The following is a 26116-nucleotide window of genomic DNA, read 5'->3' as shown; positions in this document are numbered from 1 at the left end:
ATTCCCGTGCATCCTCTACTGAGTCTACAGTGACCTTGAGGTCGGGGACTTAGGGATGAGGGATACGTATTCCCTAAACGTCAGGATCCCTCCCTACCCGGAGCTCCCCGCGGGTTAGGCAGCCATGCACCTGTGCGACTGTCGCCTTCCGCCCGGGAGGGAGGATGCGCGCGCGCCCGGGGCCTGGGATGCTGACTCAGCCTGGCGGCTCACATCCCTTCAACGTGGATGCTGTTGGTGCTGCTGCTGCTCCTGCAGCAAAGAGGGGAAAGCAAGGCACCCACAGCAGCCGGGCCGCTAGCTCCCTGGGGCCCAGTGTGGCACTCCGCCCCTCGCCCTAAAGGGGAACTGTAGGGCAGCGCGAGTTGACGAAATTGGAGGAAGTGGGCGCCGGAGGAGGAACTCGGGGTGCGCGGCGCCGCGCGCACAGCTCACACCCAAACTGGAAGGAACCTGTTCTGCTCCGGGCGGGCGCGGAGTAGCCGCACCCGCGCGCCCCCCACCCAAATCCCCAAATCCTCAGGGCGCGGGAGAGGCTGGGCGCGCCGGGGAGCTGCCGGAAGGGAAGCGGCCCGGGGGCCCCGCGCGCGCCCGGCCAGGGGTCCTCGTAGAGAGGGTGCAGGCGCCCCAGAACACGCCCGCACTCCCACTGGCAGTGCAGCAAAGCGCCGAGGTCTGGTCGCGCCAGACATGCAGAGCCGCGCCCGGGCCAAGGCGATGGGGGTGGCGTGCCAAGGACCCCGACGGCGTTGGCGGGGGCGGCCCCAAGCCGGACAGCGACGCCGTTACCTTCCGTGACCCCCCAGGCCGGGACCTGAGCGGGCGCGCGCCCGGCGCGGCCCCGGTCCACGTGGGCCGGCGCGCGCGCGCGCCAGGCCTGTCCCCTCCTTGGCGGCGCTCAGCCCTCGCAGCACATGGTCGGCGGCGGCGCGCCCCCGAGGCCGGCGGAGACCGGCTGCAGCCGGTATAGGATAAGAGATAGGCAGCGACGCGGGGCCGGGGCGCCGGCAGCAGCACGCACGGCCCGGGCGCAGGCGGCCGGGGTGGGGGGCGGGGGGAGGGAGTGGCTGGGGTGTCCGAGGCGCGGGAGTGGGTGGGGGGCCGGGGCCCGGCGCCGGGCGCTCACCCGCCGGAGCCAACTTGCTATAGGCTCGGGCCCGCGCCCTAAGGGGTTAAACCTTTCTCATGTTACCGAGCGGCTTATAAGGAGGGGGAGGCCAAGCCTCCGCCTTATTGGGAGCCTTTTGGGGTTTATTCTCTTCCCTTCTAACTTGGTGAGTTGGTTTTATTATTTTACATGTTGAAAAGTTTGATTGTGGGCTGTGGGTTTCTTCTTTTTTTAATCTGTGTTGGGAGCTTTTTTTTTGGCGAGGGTGGGGGAGGCAGAGGAGACCACTTAACATCTTAACATTTTGGAAAGGTTATTCCGAAAAATACTTTCTCTGACAGTTGGGAATGCTCAGGGCCACTGGGATGACGCGCTCTGGCCAGTGTGGGCAGCTGAGAGTTGAATGTCCGTGGCCCTGGTACAGTTGGGGTCCGGAAAATACCTAAAGGCAGACTTGGCTTTTGAGTGCCCTCCGCCCCGCGTTAGGGGCTCCAGGCCGTCGGGGGAGTCGGGGGCGCCGGGCTCGGCCCCTGCGTGGATTTTCCGCATGAAGTCTGCGCGTCACAGGAGCGAAATGTCAGAGGTACCTTCCCCAGGCTCGCGCGCGCACGCAGGGCGGCCACTGGGGGAAAGTGGGGATCCCTGTCTCCCCGACCCAACACACACACCCGGGGCGGCCAACGTGGGGAAGGCAGGGATTGCCCTGCAGAGCGCAGGTCCCACACCTTGACCGGCAGAGCTGTCAGCGCTGCCGGCCGGTCCCGCTCAACTTCCAAGGTTCCCCGAGCCGCCAGCCGCAGGAAAGCGCCCGTGTAGCTGAGCAGTTACGTAGCGAGGAAGGATGATTTTGCAGAAGAAATGGGTTATTTCCTTCTGGATTTTTTTTCTTTTCTTTTTCTTCTTTTTAAAGTAAACCCCCAGCGTCCCCCAGCAGACAGGTGATAGAAGTTTGTTAGGTGGCACGAAAAATGTCACCAAACACGGGGGGGCGTTAGTCTTAGAAAAAACTCCTCGGAGCCAACTGGGGAAGAGCAATTACAATTTGTCAACCTGGAAGCTGGTTGTGTTTGCACAGTTAGACACTCCGTGCCAGCTCTTTCTCGAAGGAGATGGTTTCTACCCTGGGAACGAGATTTCTCAGTAATCTTACCGTTTTGCAAACCATAGTAAGATGAGTGTCTTGTTCGCAAAAAAATACCAAGTGCTTATGCCGAAATCTCTAAGGGATGCACCTCCCCATGCCCCAAGCACTATTACGTGGCATTTTTGGGGTCAACAATACATCCTGCCTGGTGGATATAGAAATACCTCTTCTCATAATTAAGGGAAGGGTGGCCAAGAGAGAGTTACAGTATGTAAATAAACTGTGCAGCCAAGTGGAAAAGCTCCTTCTATCTTAATGAGTACCACGAACCCTGAGTTTTCCTTCTGTGGTTTCCAAAAAAGGACTTTCCTCAGTGGAACTCCTGAGGAGGACACAAATTAGGGGCTCAGGTTTCAACATCATGATCTTGGAAAATGGGTGAATCGGTCAGATCCAGGGATACAAAGCTGCTGAGGCAGCCGTCCAGGTTAGGTTTGGGATTTTCTTTATTTTAATAGAGAATTCAAATGAACTTCACCTAAATACAGACTGGTTTTGACAACTGGGGCCCGGAAACAACTTGTCGAAAGCTGTTCTCCAGGCTACGCCTTTAAGAAGAATGGAGATTGGCAGTGCATTTTCCGAGGCTTTGCTTACACCAGCAGCCATCACCGTTTCCATCCAAAGCCTGCATTTTGAATTTGCTCTGAACTGACCCTGGACTAACACCCCGATGGTCTATAAAAATCCAATATTTTGCATTCTTCATGCCCCTGAGACAAATCTTGTCTCCACAAATGAAATCACAGTGCAATTCCCAGGTATAGCAGATTTCCGAGCCTTGGCAGAATACTCATTTATTTAAGGTTACCACGACCAGATGCTCACAGGAAATACTCCAGACTGCCCAGCGTACTTGGTCCTTATACTTCCTTTGGAAGAACATTAGGGTGAAGGCAAGATGGCTGCCAGGGACCCCCGTTCAGAAGCATAGAATTTTACAGTTGGAAGAGACCCTCAGGACCACTGTGTTTAACCCTCGTGTTTACAGATGATGCAATTTAGGGATTAAGTGATTTCCCCAAGATTGTGCAGCCAGTTAATGGCAAACAGAAATTCAACAAATAATGCCCGAGGGCCTCAAGAAGACAAACCCATGGGCCTTGCGTCAAAGGACTCCACAAGCATGGAGAAAGATGACGGGATAACTCAGAACAAGGCAGAGGCAAAGGCTGTCCCAGAATTGTAGATTCATAGGGCAGGAAGAGATCTGAGATCCTCTGAGTCTAGCTCCACTCCCTGTTTGCCTGTTGATGACACTGACACTCAAGGAGCCAAGTGATGTGCTCAAGGCCACAGAGTCACTCAGCTTGCCTCACCAGTTAGATCCCACATGTAAACTAATATCTCTTCCCATCAGATAAATTCCATAAACCCAAAACCTGGAATTTACAGAGGCTTCTAAGTAACTGAGTTCAAAATTCAGGCCTTAGTTTCTTGCTTTGTCTTTGGAGGCCGATAGTTTGTTAAGCCAGTTGGCCTGCTGAGTGAATGGAAGACAGGAAAGAAGTGTCCAGGAAAGGATTTCTTCTGTAACCAGGGGCTCCCTCACTTGATGACTCGGTTTTATAAGGATAGAGCAGTGCAGTGCTTCAGGAGCAGCCCAGGACTCATACTTGGCTTAGTAAACTTTTATTGAGCACATACTGTGTGCCAAAACTCTGCCAGGCACTGGGTCTGGAAAGAGGGGCTGACTGCCCTGGAGGTGCCTGTTCTGTATGATCTTACATGCAAAATGCAGAAGTTATCATCCAGTAGGTTTTAGAAACCAGGTTATTCTATTCTTATCCTATATTTTGGTCTTATCTTCAAAGCTCAATAGAATAGGCAGAGGATGCTTTAGGATGAGAAAGGCACAAACTTTGGAGGCGGAGCAGGTTCTGAGGTGTCATCTCTCCTGTATGATGTTCCCAGTAATAATAATAAGAAAGCTTCTGTCCTCCAAAAATCTAAGAAGGCAGGTGAAAGTTATATTTGGATCTAGTTTCAGGAGAGCAGCACAGATGTAAAGCAAAGTTTAAAAAAACAAACAAAAGATTTGAACACCCAGAGGTGGCTCAGAAAATAAAGTAGAGCAATCAAAAGTCTGCCATCTTCTAACCAGCTGACTTTGCAAGAACCATCTAGCAGTTGCACTTTCCCACCAGCTCCCGGGTTTCCTTGGGCTGCCAGGTTTGGCCTGAGGAATAGTGATTAACAGCACTTGGTGCTAAATACGAAAGTTCCAGCTATTAAGGCTGGAGGGAGCCTTCAAGATTCTCCAGCCCACCCTCCTCATTTGACTATGAGGAACTCAGGCCCAGAGAGGTGCAGTGACTTTCTCAAGGTCACAGTTAAATGGGGAAACAGCTCACAGACCTCTTCACACACAGAGGTCAAGAGAGCATTTATCTTTGAAGGAAATTGTCTCCTCACAGTCTCTCTATAAACTCCCCTCCCTGGCCAGTGCTGTCCTGTAGGCTGACACAGCAGGGCCCTGGGAGGCAGCAAATTTGATTCTGGACCATATCAGTCAAGTCCCTTTACCTCTCTGGGGCTCAGTTTCCCCATTTTGCAAAATGAGTAGGATTTTACAATCAGATGGACAAGGTGAGCTCCACATTCCCTTTTCAGCTGTAACATTCTGTGATTCTAACTCCACTCTGGGGCTGCCAGTTGATCCTAATCCCACCCATTCTGCACGTCCACACCACTGATCCTAACAGGCAAAGAAAGAGAGGTGGGCACCCATCGCCAGAACTGGAACGTTGGCCTGACCCAGAGCCTTCTGATGATGGGGAGGTCATCTCGTCTTCATACAAAAGCTGCGATCTAGTCCCGCTCATCTAAATGCAATCCAGCGAAAAGATGCTGTCTCTTGATGCCACAGTGATTTTAGGCTAGAGAAAGACTCGGTTTGTCTCTTTGGGGCCTTATCAATTTTATCCCAATATATTTTTATTCAGTTTATTCAATTTATTGGTCCTGAGCCCTCTGGTAAGACTCTAAGACCTTATGGGCACCCTTCTGGGTTAGAACAATCGTGCCAACATGGCCTCAGACTTAGTAGCTGCTTAGTCCTGACTGCTTGTCAGAAATGTGCTGAACCCTGGAAGGATGTGGCTGAATGGTTCTAAAATAGGATGCATTTCAGTCTTAAGGTTCCTTCCCATTAACAAACATTTAAGTCCTTAGAGGCAGAGACCATCTCTACCTTTTCACTGTAGTATCCCCAGTGCTTAGCATAGGGCCTGGCTCTTAGTAGGTACTTTGTTGAAAAAATAAATAAAATCTGTGTGCAAGGTACTGGGCGGGGGGGGAGGGGGAAGACTATAGGCCCCAGATTTTGTTTTCCATGAGCTTATAATTGAATTGAGCCAATAAGATAAATGGATAAAAGTAAACAATACCCCATTATCAAATGATATCTGTCACATGAAGAGAGGCCCTTCAGTGGAGTGGGTCAGAGGAAGCATTAAGGAAGGAGGATTTGATGGACCTTACAGGTGCCAGCCGAGGGGGAGGGGCGGGTTGGGGGGCATCCAGCCTAGGGAAAGGGCAGGGCCACAGGCAAGGTGGTTAGACTGGAGGGCAAGGAGGAATCCATTTTGGCCAGGGCAGGCGAGTCAAGTCTTAGAACAGGAGTTAAGGCTACAAAGATAGGTTGGGGTCCACTTAGGAAGGACACTGAAAGTCAGGCTAATCAGTGGATTTTATCCTTCAGAAAGAGGAAAGAGAAAAATGTCATGACAAGGCAGCATTTCAGAAAGATTCATCAGACGGGACCCGTGGAGCCAGTTCAGAGGCTAGTCAAGGAGTCGTGGGCTTCACGAGGAATGGCTCCAACTAACGGCCTGGTGGGGGTGAAATGGAAGAGGGAACGCCAAGGACCTGAGCTGTGGGCTCACCACCACCACTTCCCCACCTTCCCTCCTACACCCCCTCCCTAGGGGAGAAGCACCATTCTAAAGGCAACATTGGGAAGTACTTTTTTTTTTTTTGTCTTCTAAATCTTAAGCCTAGTGCTGTTGTCACTCTGCTGTCCCAGCTGCCTCATCTGGGGAGTGAATTTTGAAAGTCTAATGAAGGAGGGGTGTTGTGAAAACCTCATTTGCTGGAGGGCTCCGGGCTCCCATCTTAAATCAGTTGCTTTCAGTGCTGGGGAACACCAGGGACACCCCTGCTGTGTAGCTGCTCAGCCTACATCTTGAGCTATTTAACGGTCCTTCCCACCTTTCCCTTTGCTCTCAGGAATGACACACAGAGACACAGCAGAGTGCAAAGACCTTTGCTGCAGAGAGCAAAAACTTCCTAAAGCATCTTGTGCCCTATTTTATTCAACCAAATATTTAACAGTAATAGGGTAAAAAGTGAGTACACAGTCCTTTCCAAATACTAGGCTACTGTGGGAATGGTGCTATCAACAGGATGAACAATATTAAGTTAGGTCAGATTTGCTGCTTTTTAAGATTTTCAAAGTAAATTCAAAATATTAGATCCTAATACCAGAAATTGGCAGGTCTACTGGACAGATGAGATTGTGTCCTGTTATTTTTCAATTGCCATAATCAATAAAACCTGCCTTAGTCCTCAAAAGTGACAATATATGATTGGAAAAAGGATACACACACATCCTGAAAATTCACCTGTATACAATTCTATAATTGTAGGGAATTCTTAAACTCAAAGTGGGTTGCCATTAAGAGCTCTAAGAGGGCCGGCCCCGTGGCTTAGCGGTTAAGTGTGTGTGCTCCGCTGCTGGCGGCCCGGGTTCGGATCCCGGGCGCGCACCGACGCACCGCCTCTCCGGCCATGCTGAGGCCACGTCCCACATACAGCAGCTAGAAGGATGTGCAACTATGACATACAACTATCTACTGGGGCTTTGGGGGGAAAAAATAAAATAAATTAAAAAAGAAGTAAAATAAAAGTTTACATAAAACTATTTTTAAAAAAAAGAGCTCTAAGACCATGGACTCATTTATTATTATAGATATTAATTTCTAGTGGGGCTAAAAACAGGTACACATCACTGTTTCAAAGTGTATGTAATTGCAGAGGCTTTGAAAAGGATAGTGTTCGTGTGCTAGAGTCCAATGCAGAAGACTTAAGTTAAACTACCTCCCTCCAAGTGTTAAATATAGTGTTTCCTCTTAGTGAGCGGTGTTACTGCACAGGTCTGCTTGTTCCCATGTGTGTTGCAGTTTGAACGGAAAAGCCTAGTGAGGTCAGGGGTAACTTAGTTACATTAACTGGCTCCCCAGGCCCACAAGTTGGTAGCGCCTTATTTGGTCACGTATTCTAGAGTCTTGGTTGTGTGCACAAAAGTTCAGTTGCTAATACATAAGTAGTGATCAACTTTGAGGAACGTATGCTGAACAAACTCCCAGAAGACAATTCCCACATTTTGATTTATAGTCACATTCTGTCCAGGCAGTCCATTTACATGGGACACCAGATCATAATCAGAATGTTGCTGAGTGGGAAATGGGATCCAGGAGAGGTAGCTGGATGACATGAATGGCCAGTGGCCTCAAGCATAGGCTATCTCAAGCACTTATCTCGTGGAAGGTGCTAGATGTATTGTCAATGTTTGCCTCTTAGCCTCCCTTTTTCTAGGCCTCATTTCTGATCAACATTCCTTATGGTCAGTTCAATTTTCCTTTACCTACCTTGTCTTCAAGTTCAAGGGCAGCATTGATACTCGGTCTGGTGGCCATTCTCTGTCCTTCAAAGTGCCTCTAAATATTCTGTTCTGATTCCTTATGTTTGTTTACTTTTCCCATTTAATCGTCACAGCTTGGAAAGCTTACTTCCAAATTCTTTGGGGGCTCCATATACAACACAAAGATTTTTATATATATACATTATTTTCCAAAGACTTTTTACTAACTGCACGATTTAAATATTCATCAACCTAAGAAATGGGGTAAGTAGTTCTTATCTGTTATGTTTGCTAAAGAGATTAGAATCATCAACCTTCGTGCTATTGCTGGTCTGAATTTTTTTTTTTTTTTAACTTTTTATTTCAGATTAAGAATGACCCAAAGGAAATCACAGCTTTGTTCCAGAGCCAATGTTTATGCTCAAGTGCCTGATGGAGGGTGGGGCTGGGTAGTAGCTGTTTCTTTTTTCTTCGTGGAAGTCTTCACTTATGGCATCATCAAGTCATTTGGGGTCTTCTTTAATGACTTAATGAACAGTTTCGATGAATCTAACAGCAGGATCTCATGGATAGTATCAATATGTGTGTTTGTCTTAACGTTTACAGGTGAGTACATCTTGCAGCTTAAACACTATATAAGCATCTGTCTCTCTTAATTTGCGTAACTACGTAATGCTCCTCGTGTTTGTGCTGCATTTCCTTGTTTGACCCGTTGGCCCTTTCTGGCCTAAATTAAGTAATATGGTGTTGGGGGATTGGGGGATGGCAAGAGATGAGAGGCCCTGAAGAAAAAAGCCTATTTGCCAGCCTTGACTGCCTTCAATTTAACACACAAGTATTTAAATTAAGAGTATTAAACACTCTTAGGATCCTGTAGATTACTTTGAGAACAGCAGTAAACCCCAGTTCTATGGGAATGTAATCATTTTCTAAAGAAGCCACATCAAAAGTGCGCAGCAGGGGGGCCGGCCCCGTGGCTTAGCGGTTAAGTGCCTGCGCTCCACTACTGGTGGCCCGGGTTCGGATCCCGGAGCGCGCACTGATGCACCGCTTCTCCGGCCATGCTGAGGCTGCGTCCCACACACAGCAACTAGAAGGATGTGCAACTATGATGTACAACTATCTACTGGGGCTTTGGGGAAAAAAAAAAGGAGGAGGATTGGCAATAGATGTTAGCTCAGAGCCGGTCTTCCTCAGCAAAAAAAGAGGAGGATTAGCACGGATGTTAGCTCAGGGCTGATCTTCCTCACACACACACACAAAAAAAAAAAAAAAAAAAGTGCGCAGCATACTAGGCCTGGTCTCGTAACATGAAGTGGAGCTCCATGAAGAAGAAAGATGGGGTGTGTCAAAGGATATAGCATAAAATTACAAATATTCTCCAGAGGGGACACTGAATTCCAGACAGCTGCTTCCCTACAGGACTTCACTGGTTAATGAGTGTGCGGTACTCCCAGATCCAACAGCATCAAATAAAGTGGGGTTTTAGTATAATTTTTAATATACTGACTTCCGTCCCATAGTCCTAATTCGACACGCCTATGAGGTCTCAGGCTGGTTTATCTGTCTGTCAGGGACCACGCCAAGGGTTTTTTGAGGGAACAGGCTGTTGAACTCACCTCAGAAAGTTAACCAGGCTGACCTTAAACGTCCCTAACTTTACCCTAATATCCTGTCATGGCACTGCTGCCTCTGAGGTTTTCCAAGCCCTTCTTTAAATGTAGTTAGTTTTCAGCCATACAGTGTCTTACAGAGGCAATCCACTGAGTAAAGGAAAAATTTCTCTTATTAGGCTGGATACTGTCTCCTACAAGTTTTACGGAAGAACTCCTAGTACCAGTTTAATTGAGTATTAAGACACTGAATTTTTTAATTGTGGAATGTTTACTTTCTCAGAAAGATCATTTAAATGAATTAGAACCAACATTTTACATTTGGTAATCTAAATAAAAAGAAAATCCCAAAGCTCACCTCTTGGCTCTTTCATAACCAAAGATAACAATACAGTCAACAAGAAATTTCCAGTTAATACCATTATACGAGACAATAATTCTTCTAAATGCTGTTATTCTAGAAGTTAATGCTTTGAGCCAGCATGCTGCCTGAAAATGATGATAGTGGTTTCATTATGAGCTATATTCAATACAGTCACATGCCACATAATGACGTTTCAGCCAACGATGGACCACATATATAACGGGGGTCCCTTAAGATTAGTACCATATAGCCCAGGTGTGTAGTAAACTACACCATCTAGGTTTGTGTAAGCACACTCTATGATGTTCGCACAATGACAACATCGCCTAATGATGCACTTCTCAACATATCCCCGTTGTTGAGCAACGCGTGACTGTATTAGTTTACATTCTACTAGCATAATAGATATGTGTGGACCAACCACAACAAAAGTTAGTCTTTTTTTTTTTAACCCCTTCTATCCAGCACGTTCTTGTTGATCTTTCTTCACGCAACTCGCAACAGCTCCCTTATCTCGGTATACTTGACGTCAGTATCCATGTTAGCCTAAGTAACATATGCCTAGGAAACTGATTTGCCAGATTTAAATGTCCTAGGGGTTCTAGAGCACAGAAGCTACACAAATTATAATTCATCAGCCACTTTGAATTATCTATCCCATCCCTATCCTCCTTTTGGTGTGCATAACTGAGAAGTCACTATACTTTCATATCATTTTCAGAAAAGTCAAATGAAACTGGGCTAGGATTTGACCCTAAATGGAGCTTTTTAAAAAAGAATCCATAGCAGTGAGTATAGGAAAAAAAAAGATTCAAGGAATCAGAGGAAAACCCATTTTTATTACAGAATAACATAAACGCATGTCTAATTTTATAGGCACTCATGGGGAGTCAAAATGTTTCATCTAAAAATACAGATGTAAGTTTTATACTGTTATTCTGGCTTTCTCTTTAAGGAGCTCAAAGAATGTACTGTCCAATTTGAACAAATACTAAAGCAATTCATGAGCTGACTTAAGTAACCATTGCATAAAATGTATTCTGTATTTTACGTCTCCTCCATGTTCAGGACATAGAAGAAGGAATCTTATCAAAGCTGACGCCTACACCTCTGGGAGTTAAAATATCACTGTATATTCTTTACTGCAGCTCCCCTCTCCACCGTCCTGAGCACTCGTTTTGGACACCGCCTGGTGGTGATGGCGGGCGGGCTGCTTGTTAGCACAGGGATGGTGGCGGCCTCCTTTGCTCAGAAGGTTTACCACATGTACATTGCACTTGGCCTCATCTCTGGTAAGTGTTTCTCCGGGGCTCAGAAGTTCTCCAGATACTTAGTTTGAAGAACAAGGAAGGGGAAGGAGGGAATCCAACCCACAGTATTTCTTTTTCTCTTTCTCTTTTTTCTTTAAAATGAATATGTCCCAGATCAGTGGTTTTGAACTGAGCTGTATGGACTTCAGGGGATACGGGACCCTGTTCTCAAGTGCTCAAGAGCTTTTGTTTGATTTCTTTCTGTTTTTTTTTTAATGTTCCCCAATGAGAAAGATAACTTCTCTTTTGCAGTAGTTTGCAGCCGAAAGACATCATTTTCACAAAGTAAGATTTGAATTGCTTTAGCCGGTATTTCTCAAATTGGGGTCCAAGGATCCTAAGCTGTAGGGGGCCTGCAGTGTGCTGGACTTATTCTTAGGAGTGTGAAAAAACTTTTTTCCCTTTAAAAGGAGTCCATACATTACTCATCTATTATATATATACATTATATATCCTTAGTTAAGATTTGCATGCTTTTAAAGTTTTCATATATTTCTGCACATATCAAAACTCATTTATTTCCAAATGGAAGTCTTATATTCAGTAATAGTTCTGTCCATTGTGAATTATATAGGTTTTTTATGTTGCCAGTTTTTTTTTTATGTCGCTAGTTTTTTTTTTTTTAATTAATTAATTAATTAATTTATTTATTTTTTCCCCCAAAGCCCCAGTAGATAGTTGTATGTCATAGCTACACATCCTTCTAGTTGCTGTATGTGGCACGCGGCCTCAGCATGGCGGAGAAGTGGTGCGTCGGTGTGCGCCCAGGATCCGAACCCAGGCAGCCAGCAGCAGAGTGCGTGCACTTAACCACTAAGCCACGGGGCCGGCCCAGTTCTTTTTCTTTTAATTTTTTTTCTAAGAATCTTCTTTCTCTAAAGAAGGCTTTGGGGAGGTTTTTTTTTTTGGCAGGAAAAGATTTGCCCTGAGCTAACATCTGTTGCCAATCTTCCTCTTTTTTTTTTCCTCCTTCCCAAAGCCCCAGTACATGGTTGTATATCCTAGTTGTAAGTTCTTCTAGTTCTTCTATGTGAGCCGCTGCCACAGCATGGCAACTGACAGACAAGTGGTGTGGTTCTGCGACCGGGAAGCGAACCCAGGCCGCTGAAGCGGTGAGCGCTCAACTTTAACCACTAGGCCATCAGGGCTGGCTCTTGTGATAGTTCTTCGTAGGGATTTGCAAAAGATCTGTCTGCAGCTGAGAGAAGAGCAAATTATTTAGAATTGGCTCCACTTTTTTTTTTTTTTTTTTAACACTGCAATCTTTATTGAGAGACGAGACTTTCTGGAAGTCTAGCGCTTATCCCTCCCAGCTCAGACCTCAGCTCCCTGCCCTGGCTGGTGCAGGCCTGGGTATGGGCAGCTTCCCCCTTCCTGGCTCCTCCTGCCCTTTAGTCACTGTTTGTAATTGTAAGTCACACCTCCCCAGGACTAGTGCAGGGAGGAGAGAGGAGCGGGAAGGGAGATCAAGAAGTTACTTACTTATAGGACTGCCCTGTAAAATACATAATATAAAATTTACCATTTCAGCCATTTTTAAGTGTATAATTCCTTGGCATTAAGTACATTCACATTGTTGTACAACCATCACCACCATCTACCTCCAGAACTTTTATATCTTCCCAAACTGAAACTTCACACCCATTAAACACTAACTCCCCGTTCCCCCAGCCCCTGGCAGCCACCGTTCTACTTTCTGTCTATGAATCTGACTACTGTAGGGACCTCATATAAGTGGGATCATACAGTATTTGTCCTTTTGTGACTGGCTTATTTCACTTAGCATAAGGTCTTCAAATTTTATCCATGTTCTAGCACGTGTTAGAATTTTAACTTCCTTTTTAAGGCTAAATAATGTTCCACTGTATGTATATACCATGTTTTTTGTGTTTTTTTTAAATTATTTTATTGAGGCTATATTGGTTTATAACATTGTGTACATTTCAGGTGTACATTATTATCAGTTTCTGTATAGACTGCATCATGTTCGCCACCAATAGTCTAGTTTTTATCTGTCACCATATATATGTGCCCCTTTACCCCTTTCACCCTCCCCCCACCCCCTTCCCCTCTGGTAATCACTACTCTGTTCTCCTCATCCATGTGTTTGTTTATCATCCACATATGAGTGAAATCATAGGGTGTTTGTCTTTCTCTGTCTGGCTTATTTCACTTAGCATAATACCCTCAAGGTCCATCCATGTTGTCGCAGATGGCAAGATTTTGTGTTTTTTTAATGGCTGAGTAGTATTCCATTGTGTATATATACCACATCTTCTTTATCCATTCATCCATTGATGGGCCCTTGGGTTGCTTCCACGTCTTGGCTACTGTGAATGATGCTGCAATGAACACAGGGGTGCATAAATCTCTTTGAATTGTTGATTTCATGTTCTCATGTTCTTTGGATAAATACTCAGTAGTGGGATAGCTTAATCATATGGTATTTCTATTTTTAATTTTTTGAGGAATCTCCATACTGTTTTCCAGAGTGACTGCACCAGTTTGCATTCCCACCAGCAGTGTACAAGGATTCCCTTTTCTCCACATCCTCTCCAACATTTCTTATTTCTTGTCTTGTTAATTATAGCCATTCTAACAAATTATATAAATTTTTTTAATGCAGAAAAGTAGGAAAAAAAAAAACAGAAAAAAGTTTCTGTAATCCTAGCATCCCAAAACAACTGTGGCAGCTTATCCAGACTTCTAATGAAACCCATCTTTCTTTGCTACAGCACGTTTTTCCAGCATGAATTACTGAGCTTCCAGAACTTATGATTTAAAAAATAAACACAAAAATCCCAGATCTTTGAATGCATCCTTTGGGCATCAGTCTGTAAGTGGTTCTCACTGTTCTTTTTGACATTCTTTCACAGGTTTGGGATACTGCTTTAGTTTTCTCCCAACTGTCACCATCCTGTCACAATACTTTGACAAAAGACGCTCCGTGGTCACTGCCGTTGCTTCGACAGGAGAATGTTTTGCCATGTTTGGCTTCGCACCAGGTAGGTGGACCACAATAGTCTACGTATTAATGTGGAAGAGGGGAGGCCACTCAGCTATTCTTGCTGCACTAACTCGTGCCAGCGTCGGCTAATGGATGACTTCAACTGTCTGCATAAGGAAAGGTTATTTCCCTTCTCTTCTCTGGCACATTTTTGGGACCTATCCTCCCTAACCCCCATTTTGGGAATTCAAACACTTTAATACTAGGCCAAGTTCACATAAATAGGAAGCTTCATAGCACATATTCAGCGGGAAGGCTTGAAACATCCATTCCAAGATAAATAATTTAATGATTTGGGATTGTTCATGCTATTATTTCTCTCCTTTGTCAAAAGAGCCATTAATATGTGAATTACACTCTAACAAGTGGTAGTTCACCTTGGAGATTCAGACTCATTTCTTGCTCTGCCATTTCTTGATGAATGTTGTCAGTGGATTGCACTTTGTTCAAAGGAGATTCATGTAGAGGTATTTCGGGGTGACATGTCAATCTCTGAAGCTTTTCATATAGTTCAGAAAAATGAATGTATGTGTGCATATAAATAGAGACAGAGAAAAATGTTAATTGTTGAATTGAGGTGAAGGGCGGGTAGGTACAAGGTGTCATTCTTTCCACTTTTCTATGGGTTTGGAATTTTTCAGAGTAAGCCCTTGAGGGGAGAATCGGTGGCCTGTGAACGCCCTGAGGCTAGGGACTGCATCTTAGTCAGCTCTGTTCCCCAGCACCGGCCATATCTGTGGCACCTGGTAGGCACTCAATATGTTAAATGGAGTACAGAAAATTAGCCCAATTATTGCCAGATGACTGTAAAGCACTTTGAAATACCAAACCTAGAATACACTGCAGTTCTTGGTTTTCCATATGAATGGGGGAACAACGGTATGCTGGAGAAGTAGGTGGAGCCCCCCGGAATGTGGGGCTGTCTTGCTAAGCCTGACTTCTGGGTAACCAAGTCACCACGGCTCTCATACCCGTCAGCTCTCCGAGAATGACAGTACAGTAAGATGAAATTCTCAGGAACATCACTGAAGCTTTCTGGGACGTTATGAGTATACTTTAAGACCTTGTGGGGCCCGCATTATTCTATCATCCCTATGGAGCTTATGCTCCTTTTGGCCAGGCCCCAGCTCACATTCCTGCGTCCAGCCTCTGGTCAGCAGCCTAGGCCCCAACTTACTGGCAGGAAGGAGGACGACTCAGGTAGTTAAGGGTGTTCCACAAAGTAGAAACCCTAGAACTGTATCATTTAATTCTGGGTGAATCATATGAGCTTTCAGATTCTTAGATTATTTTTTACTTAATCCATTACGACTCAGGATTGAATGAGCGGATGTATAATGATCTAGCTCAAAGGTTGGAAATTCTCTTTTTAAAAGGCCAGATAGTAAATACTTTAGACTTCATGGACTATAATGTATCTGTCAGAACTACTCACTCCGCAGTTACAAAAGCAGCCGTAGACCACGTCAACAATGAGCAGGGCTGCGTTCCAGTCAGGCTTTATTATCAAAAACAGGACGCCGATTGGAACTGGCCTGTAGCCTGCTGTTTGCCAAACCTGGATGTAGGTCACAAGCTTAATTCACTTCTTGTGTCTCTGCCTGGCAAAATGCACCCTCCAAAGTTCTTTTGGAGACCTGGGCTGAAAATTTTTGCTTATATGTAATAATTATTATGCACATTTTCTCCTTACTGACTCCTAAGAGCACCAAAATCTGCAATAACGGTACAGATTGACTGCATTCACACTGCTGAGTAAATTTTTGCAAAAATCATTACTCAATCTGAATCCTTATGTCTTCTCAATATTGTCTCCTGGGTCTTGAGTCCATTACTGACCTGAGATTTTATTTCTTTTCTGCTCCCACCTATCCAAGCAATCACGGCTCTGAAGGAGAACATTGGCTGGAGGTTCAGTCTCCTCTTCGTGGGCCTACTACAGTTAAACATTGTCGTCTGTGGGGCGCTGCTGAGACCAATCATTATCAGAGGACCAGAGTCACCGAAAATAACCGCACACGAAAATCGGAAAGAAGTGCAATATATGCTTGAAAATGAGAAAACACGCACCTCAATCGATTCCATTGACTCAGGAGTAGAACTAACTACCTCACCTAAACATGTGCCTAGTCACGCTAACATGGAAGTAGAGCCGAAGGCTGACACGCAGCAGATCTTGATGAAGGCCGGTTCCAAGCAAAGCGATAAGAAACCCCCGTTACTGGACTTCTCAGTCTTGAAAGAGACAAGTTTCATTTGTTATGCATTATTTGGTCTCTTTGCAACACTGGGATTCTTTGCACCTTCCTTGTACATCATTCCCTTGGGCATTAGTCTGGGCATTGACCAGGACCGAGCTGCTTTATTATTATCTACAATGGCAATTGCTGAAGTTTTTGGGAGAATTGGAGCTGGTTTCGTCCTGAACAGAGAACCCATTCGTAAGATCTACGTTGAGCTCATCTGCGTCATCTTATTGACTGTGTCTCTGTTTGCCTTTACTTTTGCTACTGGATTCTGGGGTCTGATGTCATGTAGCATATTTTTTGGTTTTATGGTTGGGACGGTAGGAGGGACCCACATTCCCCTGCTCGCGGAAGAGGACGTCGTGGGCATTGAGAAGATGTCTTCTGCGGCGGGAGTCTACGTCTTCATTCAGAGCATAGCAGGACTGGCCGGCCCACCCCTGGCAGGTAATTTAAATACACAAAATACAAACCCTTGTCTACTATCCCCTTATTAATTGTGCTAGCTTCCTGTTCGAGTCTAATTTTAAAAATCTACTGATTTTTATACTTCCATAGAATTTCAGAGCTGGCAGGATTAGGGATTACCTGAGCCAACGCTTGATTTAAAAATGAGGAAATTGGGGGCCGGCCCGGTGGCGCAAGCAGTTAAGTGTGTGCGCTCCGCTGCAGTGGCCCGGGGTTCGCCGGTGCGGATCCCGGGCGCGCACCAACGCACTGGTTGTCAGGCCATGCTGTGGCAGTGTCAGCTATAAAGTGGAGGAAGATGGGCACGGATGTTAGCCCAGGACCAGTCTTCCTCAGCAAAAAGAGGAGGATTGGCAGATGTTAGCTCAGGGCCGATCCTCCTCCCAAAAAAAAAAAAAAAAATGAGGAAATTGAAGGCCCAAGAATGTAAGCCAAGTTAGGACTGCAGCCTGTGTCTGCGGTCCAAGCTGCCCCGGGCTTTTTCTACCACTTGCCTTGTACACGCTAGAGGGAACCCATGGATTTTTAACCTCATTACCCTCTGACTTTTGGAATAACAGAACTAAGGGACTTCTGTCCATCTTCTTCCCTTTTTTATTTATTTATTTATTTATTTTCACCCCAAAGCCCCGTAGATAGTTGTAGGTCATAGCTGCACATCCTTCTAGTTGCCGTATGTGGGACACGGCCTCAGCATGGCCGGAGAAGCGGTGTGTCAGTGCATGCCCGGGATCCGAACCCGGGCCGCCAGCAGCGGAGCACGCACACTTAACCACTAAGCCACGGGGCCGGCCCAGAAACATCTTCTTCCCTTCAAGTTAGGGAACTAAGCACAGAGCAGCCCTCTGCACATACTTAATTGATTACTACAGAATATTTCCTGGTAGGAAGGACATGGGTATGTTTCATATCTTTGACATGAAATAGGTCCTTCAAGTTATTGTGATTAGAAATCTTACCTCATGTGAAAAGACACCTGAAGTGAATTCAAGTGAAAAGAAGAGTGCTTTTTTCTCGCTTAAGAATATTCCCTTTACAAAGAAGCACGCATCTAACTGTCTCATGTTTTAGACTCTCTACTAGGACGGGTTAGCCTATGAAGAACATGTTAGCAACATAATTTTCTCAGGTGCTAAGTATGTTATATGTTTGTCTGATTTAGTTCTTCTCCCCTACCAAGAAAAGAATCCTACCTTCAGTGCTCTTTTTTCTTTTTCTTTCTTTCTTTTTTTGCTGAGGAGGATTTGCCCTGAGCTAACATCTGTACCAATCTTCCTCTATTTTGTATGTGAGCCACCACAGCATGGCCACCGACAAGTAGTGTAGGTCCACGCCTGGGATCTGAACCTGGGCCACCAAAGCAGAGCGCGCCAAACTTAACCACTAGGCCACGGGGCGGCCCCAACACTCTTTTTCTTTAGAAAAATGAGATAAAACAAAGAAGGCAGAGAACCTGAGCAGCTTCTGAATTTGAGGGCATCCCGGGGGGAGATGGTTTGTGTCCATGTTGCTAACAGACGCGAATGCTCTCTCCAGGTCTGTTGGTGGACCAGAGTAAGATATACAGCAGAGCCTTCTACTCCTGCGCAGCTGGAATGTTCATGGCCGCCATGTGCCTTGCACTCGTGAGACCATGTAAGAGGGGACTGTGCCGGCATCACGATGCAGGAGAAGCGAAGGCAGAGAGTCATCGTGTGAAAGCTTTACAAGACATACCTGAAGACTTTCTAGAAATGGACCTTGGGAAAAATGAGCATAAAGTTCATATGAAAATGGAGCCAGTATGACCCACTTTCATGTAACATCAGCCACCCTGTTGGCTGGGGAGGTGCGGGGTGGGGGGACACAGGGAGGTAGAGGAGCTGACGGCTCTACCCACTTTCAAAACTACATTTTAAAGGGAATGTATTCGTGAACACCACTACCAACATCCTTTTATTTTTTCTTTTAAGTTTTCCTTTTTGCTTGTTTTTAAAGCCAAAACAAAATCAACCAAACACTCTTCCATACAGAAATCTGGCTGCGTTCGGTAGCAATACAGAGATACAGAGAAGGACTCTTTGGTTCACGTTCCGATTTTAAAAAGTGATGTGAATCGGCAATGTGGTTTAACAGCTCTCACATGTGATAAACTACTATCTTATAAAACAACATGGAGCCCAGGTCATTGAAATGAAATTGGCCATTCAAAAAAAATCTTAAATCATTTTTAAAATTTCTCATTTTCAGAAATAGGAACAAATTGTTTAAAGACCTTTGAAAAATACTGAGGTTTCCATGAACAAATCATGACCTCTCAATTTTCCAAATATTCCATGGAAATGAAGTACAGTTTAAGAACAAACATTTGGCCAATAAACGGAAATTTTAACAATATATATAACTTTAACTTCATAAATGTGAAGATTACCACTTCTTTTTATGGCCAGTCATTTACCAGAAGTATTTCAATACAGAATATACAGAATGACATTCAAAAATGTGTTTCCTGTTGCTTTTAATTATTCAGAAATATGTGATTGTAGTGTCTTTAATTTAAACCACTATTTATTATTAATTTATTCTAGGATGATTAAAATAATCAAAAGAAATAAAATCTGAGACATAAGCATCATTTTTACCTCCTTTCTGCAGTCGTTTAGATGCCTCAAAGAATACTTCTTATCTTGTAAAGTTACTCTCATGAAAGTCCAAGTTGTAATGATTCTCCAATTTGATTAAAGAAAACGTATGCTATTTAAAGGGGAAAAATATAATGAACAGCAACTCACCTTAGCTTTTCAAAATAATTTGTTTTATCACCTAAGAATACTTGAGGATCTTCTTGATCAGAGTTATATTTCATTGAATTGTTGAAGGATTTCTGATTTTTTTTTTTAAAAAAACATCTAACTGTTGAAGCATTTCTGTATTTCACTTGGGGTAGCAGAGACATTTATTTTACCATCACAAGTTACAAGTTGCAATTTACAGCTTATCTAATCCTTGATTGCTCTGAGTTGCCGGAGTTATCAGGTGACTGGTCATCGTTTTGTTTTGGAGTTACACTACGCGTCTAGTATTTCTCATTTTAGCATTTTCTGTACAGAGGGCGAGCGTGAGGATACCAGGTGGGCTCCTTAGTCATACGTACTGAGTCTCACTGTCCAGGTGATGGTCAGCACTTTGCTGTTCCATCTTTATTCGTCTTTACTGTTAATTTATGACAACTCAGGGGGAAAAAATAGAACAAGCCTTGTTTGGTTACAGGTACACACAAGCTTGAATCTTTCTCTGCACTGAAATGAAAGTGGCGTATTTCATCACCACCTGCGACATTTTGTATAGCATTTTATCAGCCATAGAAATAGACAATCTGTAAAACTTTGGAGGGGGCCAGAAAACGACAGTGTCCGTCAAAAACAGACACATCGAAAACAAGGTGGATGTAGCAAACCTCTGTCACGGCCTGAGAAGGACCTTGAGCTTGTGGTAGTTTTGCAGACTTTTGTGACTTCAGCACTTTACAACATTTTTTACTATGAATGTTCAATACAATTTACTATTTATAACTAATTTCTGAGCGATCTGCTCTGTGTTCATTCTGTTAACTGCATGAAAAAAAATGTATGCCAATTTCAGTGTGTCAATAATCAAAGTTTTAAATGTTTGGAAGAAAATTAAAACAGGATTGCTGATTTGTTCTGTATTAGTGACATTCTGGTACTTCTAGATTTGCAATAAATGTATGGCTTTTTTATTTAAAGAGACTAATTTGTTTTTTTATTGACTCATCAGCATTCATTGTTTGATCCAATTAAAGTTATAAAAACTCAAGGAACATTCATGTTGCATAAATAACTTTTTCTTAAACTTTTCTTTTCTGCAAAATCTTTTAACTTTACTAGAAACATATAAATGTTTCCAAGAAGTGTTTGTTGAACTTAATTATTTCTTTTTTTTTTTTTTTTGTGAGGAAGATCAGCCCTGAGCTAACATCCGTGCTAATCCTCCTCTTTTTGCTGAGGAAGACCAGCCCTGAGCTAACATCTGTTGCCAATCCTCCTTTTTTTTTTTCCCCCTTTTTCTCCCCAAAGCCCCAGCAGATAGTTGTATGTCATAGTTGCACATCCTGCTAGTTGCCGTATGCAGGACACCGCCTCAGCATGGCCGGAGAAGCGGTGCGTCGGTGCGCGCCCGGGATCCGAACCCGGGCTGCCAGTACCTGAGCACGAGCACTTAACTGCTAAGCCACGGGGCCGGCCCCAATTATTTATTAAATGAAAAATGCATGAATGAAATGATACCCTGGTAGCCAGAGAGTACTAGCCAAGTCTATCTATCTATACTCAGAATAGTCCTAAGAACTGTTCTAACCTCTAAGTAAACAGCACAGACTCTCCACGCCAGGGGCTGGCCAACTTTTTCTGTAAAGGCCTAGATTGTAAATATATAAGGCTTCTCGGGCTCTGTCATGACTATTCAGCTCTGCCATTGTAGCAGGAAATCAGCCCTAGACAATATGTAAATGAATGAGCGTGGCTGTTTCAATAAAAGTTTATGGATACTGAAATTTGAATTTCATAAAATTTTCACACATCATGAAATATCATTGATTTTTTTTAACCACATAAAAATGTAAAAGCCATTATTAGCTCACAGGCTGTAAAGTAAGACAGGTGATGGACTGGATTTGGCCTGTGGACTGTGGTTCCCGACCCCTGCTCCTTCCATCTGTGACCCTGGAATGGACAGGTACCACCAGGGGGACAACTCTGTAAATTAACAGTCCCGATGACAGGAAAGGGTCACTGTGGTCAAAACAATTCTTAGATCACAGGTGCCAAAGAGGAAAGACCAGCAGCTGATAGCACGTTAATTATAAGTTTTTGTTTCCTGTGATTACAGAGATTCTGCTGTAACCTGGCTAACTTAATAAGGTTTCAGCCTAAATGTAAGTTGTTTCCCTCCCAAAAAGCAAAATTATTCCAATTGTAAAAATGAGTTAAGATCACGTGCTCTTTTGAGACAAATGCATCCCTAACTGAATGTTCCCAAACCTCTTAACAAAGTTATCAATTTTATACTCCAAAAATGAGTAATGTAGCTTTTGTGCATTTATTTGCCTTTCTTTTAGCTTAATACCTGGTGATAAAACAGAAAATGGATTCTAAGACAGGATCCTCTGGCCTAGCTATCCATTAAAGTCACCTAGAGGTATTTGTTACATTTAGATTTCTATACTCCTCGAATATTCTAAATCAGAAGTAATCATGAATCCCTATTTTAAAAAGCTCCTAGATATGGGACTCACTAATAGGGATCTAGAGTTTAAAAGCCATTGCCTTTAGGGGCCAGCCTGGTGGCACAGTGGTTAAGTCCGTGTGCTCCACTTCGGCAGCCCGGGGTTCGCAGGGTCCGATCCTGGGTGCGGACCTACGCACCGCATATCAAGCCATGCTGTCAAGCCATGCTGTGGCAGGTGTCCCGAGGATTGGCAATGGAGGTTAGCTCAAAGCTAATCTTCCTCACCAAAAAAAAAAAAAAAGCCATTGCCTTTAAAATTTTAAATGGTTATGAGCATTACTTAAAACGACTGATTTAAAGACAATTCAGACATGTTACTTGGTAACAGGTCTCCTGTAAATATACACTGCACTGAGAAAAGAGAAGCTGTCCTTTTCAGATTTGTTTTTAACATAGATGTTAATCTAAGTGAGGGCTACCATCACCAGCAGGTGGGCCAGGTACCAGAGTATAAGTAAGGAAACTAGCTCCCCCTGGTGTTCAATTTCTGTAATGACTCCCTGAGGATGCAGAACAAGAAAAGCGGCAAGTTCAGGAATCCGCAACTTTGCTTTTCACGTAAGAAAAATTCTCACATCCAAATCAAAATTACTTCAGTGACATGGGTTTCCTATAGGGTAAACTGGACAGCAAAACTTATATCCCAGAACACTTTATCTATAAAAGTTTGTTTTTTATTTTTAATGAGGAAGATTAGCCCTCAGCTAACATCCGACACCAATCCTCCTCTTTTTTTTGCTGAGGAAGATTGGCCCTGGGCTAACACCCATGCCCATCTTCCTCTACTTTATATGGGACGCTGCCACAGCATGGCTTGACAAGCGGTGTGCAGGGCCGCGCCTGGGATCCCAACCTGCAAACCCCCGGGCCACCAAAGCAGAGCTTACAAACTTAACCACTACACCACCAGGCCGGCCCCTTTTTTCTTTTTTTTTTTTCTGCTGATAAAGATTCGCTCTGAGCTAACATCTGTGCCAGACTTCTTCTATTTTGTATGTGGGTTGCCGCCACATGTTGTCAGCAGCATGTCTGACAAGTGGTATAGGTCAGCGCCTAGGATCTGAACGTGCAAACTTAACCACTACGCCACTGGGCTAGCCCCTATAAAAGTTTCTAAAATATAGCTCACCAAAGATTATGGAAAGAAAATACAAATTCTGGCCATGTATTTGTATTATTTATACATCTTTCCAGCAACTCAAGAAAAGAATAAGAATGCTAACTATCCCAGCAACTTACTCCCCTAGAAGTCAACCAAAACTTTAAGTACCTTCTCTACACTGACAGCTCCCATTCTAAGTCCCGACTTCACTGCTGAGATCCCGGCTTATATACGCCCATGTGACAGCCATGGGTGCCAGCTGGGCATTTCCAACTTAACATGTCCTCAGCAGAACTCTTAATCCTCCTCCCCAGACCTGCTCCTCAGCAAATCCTATTGGCTCTACTTTCTAAATATATCCAGAACCAGACTCCTTTAGCCAACTCTATCAGCACCCCTGATCCAAGCCAGTATCATCTTCGCTGGATTATGGCAATCATCTTCTAGCTGATTTGCCCACTTCCACTCTTGTTACACACCCACCCCACCCCGCCCTTGCCTTAATTTCCCACATAGAAGCCTTACAATAATCCTTTCAAAGCACAGGTCAGACACAATCACATTTAAAACCTAAAATCCTTAACACTGGGCTCTTCATGAAAGGCCTAATGCCGTTACTGCCCCTTGTCGCGGCTACCCCAGCTGCCTTCTTATGGCTTCTTGAAAACACGAGCCTCAGGTCTCAGTACATGTGGTTCCCTTTGCCTGGTACACCCTTCCCTGAGATGTGTACATGAAGCAGCCCTTCAATTTGGTCCCCTCCAAAGGTCACCCCCCTGAGGAGGCATTCCTGGCTCTCCTATCCCAAACAGCGCTTGTTTCTATTCCTTTACTCTGATGTTACGTTATAAAAGTATGTGTTTACTCATTTATTATCTGTCTCTTCCACCTGTACACTAGGGTAGCGGGTTTTGGTTCACTGCTATATCCCCAAGGCTTGGCAGGGCCTGGCACATAGTAGGTGGTGCTCCAAAAATATTGTTGAATGAATGAATGATTGAGTTCTTTGTTTTTCATTGACTTTTTTTTTTAAATTACACACGAGAAAAAATTGGTATCTATTTATGATTACAGCTCAAGAGAGTCTGGTGCTGCTGTGAAGCAGCTGGATAGCCGTAGGACACTGAAAGCATTGTGATCAAAACCTGCTGGCGCAGCATCTGAGTGGGTCTCAAATGCCCACCAGCAGTGTCCTATATGGGCGGGTCAGCTGTAAGGAAGGAAACATTGCCAATAGAGGGCAGTCAGTTGTAACCTATTCCTGCAGCAGATTTGGTTTTAACTTAACCTGTTTTCCAGTAGACGTTTTTTTATGATGCTTTTTTCCAATGCTTCAACTGGTAGCAAGTGCTTTTCTGGATACTGAATGTCTCTTTTTTTGGTGCTAAGGCAAAGTACATAGACTGTGACTTCTCTGATTTGGGGCAACCCCAGTTGGTCCCACGTGAATACCAAAGAAGTTGAAAGAAATTTTAATCTTATAACCACTTCTCTAAACAATCTGAAAAAATTGGTTAGGTTTCTTGCTTGCGTTATTTTACTTATGAGGTCATGCAGCACGGTGAAAACAAAGCAGAACTCAAAATGAGGGAGACCTGGGATCTGGGCCCAATTTTGCCTTTGGTTTAACTACACACAAGATTACTTGGCTACTGCAGGCCTGCTTCCTCGTCTGTGAAATGAACTAAGCAACATCCACATTATTAACACTTTACAATTCTGCTTTCCAAAAATAAAAACACATTTATAGGAGATACCAGGCCCTTGGCAATGGGAGGAGAAGGTAAAAAAACAATCCGCCACAGAAAACAACAGCAAGATCCAAAACCGAATCAATTCTGAATCCAGAGGCCCTTACAAGTGTCTACACCTTTCAGCTTGGATGTCAACACTCACTGTACCCCCAGAGACGTCCATGACCGTTTCCTTAAAAAAGTCTTTCTCTCCTCTTAACTCAATTTCATAGGTACGTTTCCATGTATACTAGAAATCAGTACTAACCTAGAGCTGTGCTGCCCAGTAGGGTAGCCATAAGCCACGTGGAGCGCTGAGCACTTGAAATGCAGCCAGTGGGAATTGAGATGTGCTATAAGCGTAAAATACAGACTAGAATACGAAGACTTAGTACCAAAAAGAATGTAAAACATCTCAATAACATTTATACTGGTGACACGTTGAAATGATAACATTTGGATGTATTGGATTAAATAAAATATACGATTAAAATTAATTTCACTTGCTTCTTTTTGCATTCGCTAATGTGGCTACTAGAAAAATTCAAATTACACATGTGGCTCGTATGATATTTCCATTGGAGGGTGCTGCTCTAGATTATCAGTCTGAACGGAGGAAGTGACTAAGATTCAAACTCAAAAAGAAAGCCCTTATTGCACGCTCTACTCGAGGACTGGTTCCACTCACTGCTCTGCTGCACCGCCATGCCGATTTCCACCGCCCTGCGGCCGCGCGGCCCACGTGAGCGCGGCCACGTGGGTGGGCCGGGCGCTCCCCTCGCGGTCCTGCGGTCCCCGGGCCCGGGGGCTTGGAGGAGCCGAGCTGGCGGCCCGCGCTCTGGGCGCTCGGGGGAAGTCCCGGGCGGAAGCAGGTGACGCGCGGGCACCGCTCGCAGCTGCTGGTCCGCGGCCCCGCGCCCCCGCCCGGGCGCAGCCGGGGACAGCGACGCCGCTTCCTGCGGGGGCAGGGCCCGCGCGCAGGGCCGCCCGGCGCTCCCGCCGCCGCCGGCTGCGACTGTAGCACGCTTGCTCCGGAGAGGGAGCAGCTGGGCCGTCCGGCCCGCTTAGGGTTGGAAGAGGACAAGTATTCC

The 26116-nt window shown here is 44.7% G+C and overlaps 2 protein-coding genes across 5 annotated transcripts in view; one reads left to right on the top strand and one right to left on the bottom strand.

Annotated features, from left to right (window-relative positions):
• ARSG (arylsulfatase G) overlaps positions 1-25876 on the bottom strand; it is a 109031-nt gene extending 83155 nt beyond the window's left edge. For both annotated transcript variants that reach the window (XM_087441483.1, XM_087441484.1), the window contains exon 1: positions 25714-25876. The gene's annotated coding sequence lies outside the window, so the exon portion shown is untranslated. The remainder of the gene's footprint in view (positions 1-25713) is intronic.
• On the top strand, positions 1109-20653 carry SLC16A6 (solute carrier family 16 member 6). 3 transcript variants are annotated; one of them, XM_004432689.3, is made up of 6 exons: positions 1109-1274; positions 8264-8502; positions 11022-11165; positions 14060-14188; positions 16068-16883; positions 18441-20653. In XM_004432689.3, the coding sequence occupies exons 2-6, from the start codon at positions 8271-8273 to the stop codon at positions 18689-18691; spliced, it is 1572 nt and encodes a 523-aa protein (XP_004432746.1). In that variant the 5' UTR covers positions 1109-1274; positions 8264-8270; the 3' UTR covers positions 18692-20653. The 3 variants fall into 3 exon arrangements, with proteins under 3 accessions (XP_004432746.1, XP_014644680.1, XP_087297608.1); XM_014789194.2 differs by lacking the exon at positions 1109-1274 and adding an exon at positions 5832-8160; XM_087441482.1 differs by lacking the exon at positions 1109-1274 and having other exon boundaries at positions 8398-8502; positions 10942-11165.
• Positions 25877-26116: the final 240 nt, after the last annotated feature.

The sequence above is a fragment of the Ceratotherium simum genome, chromosome 16 (assembly GCF_057802395.1).
Source record: "Ceratotherium simum simum isolate JZ-2026a chromosome 16, ASM5780239v1, whole genome shotgun sequence".
NCBI classification, from domain to species: domain Eukaryota; kingdom Metazoa; phylum Chordata; class Mammalia; order Perissodactyla; family Rhinocerotidae; genus Ceratotherium; species Ceratotherium simum.
Note: the sequence above shows the minus strand (reverse complement) of the source record. Positions and strands in the feature narration are given on the sequence as shown.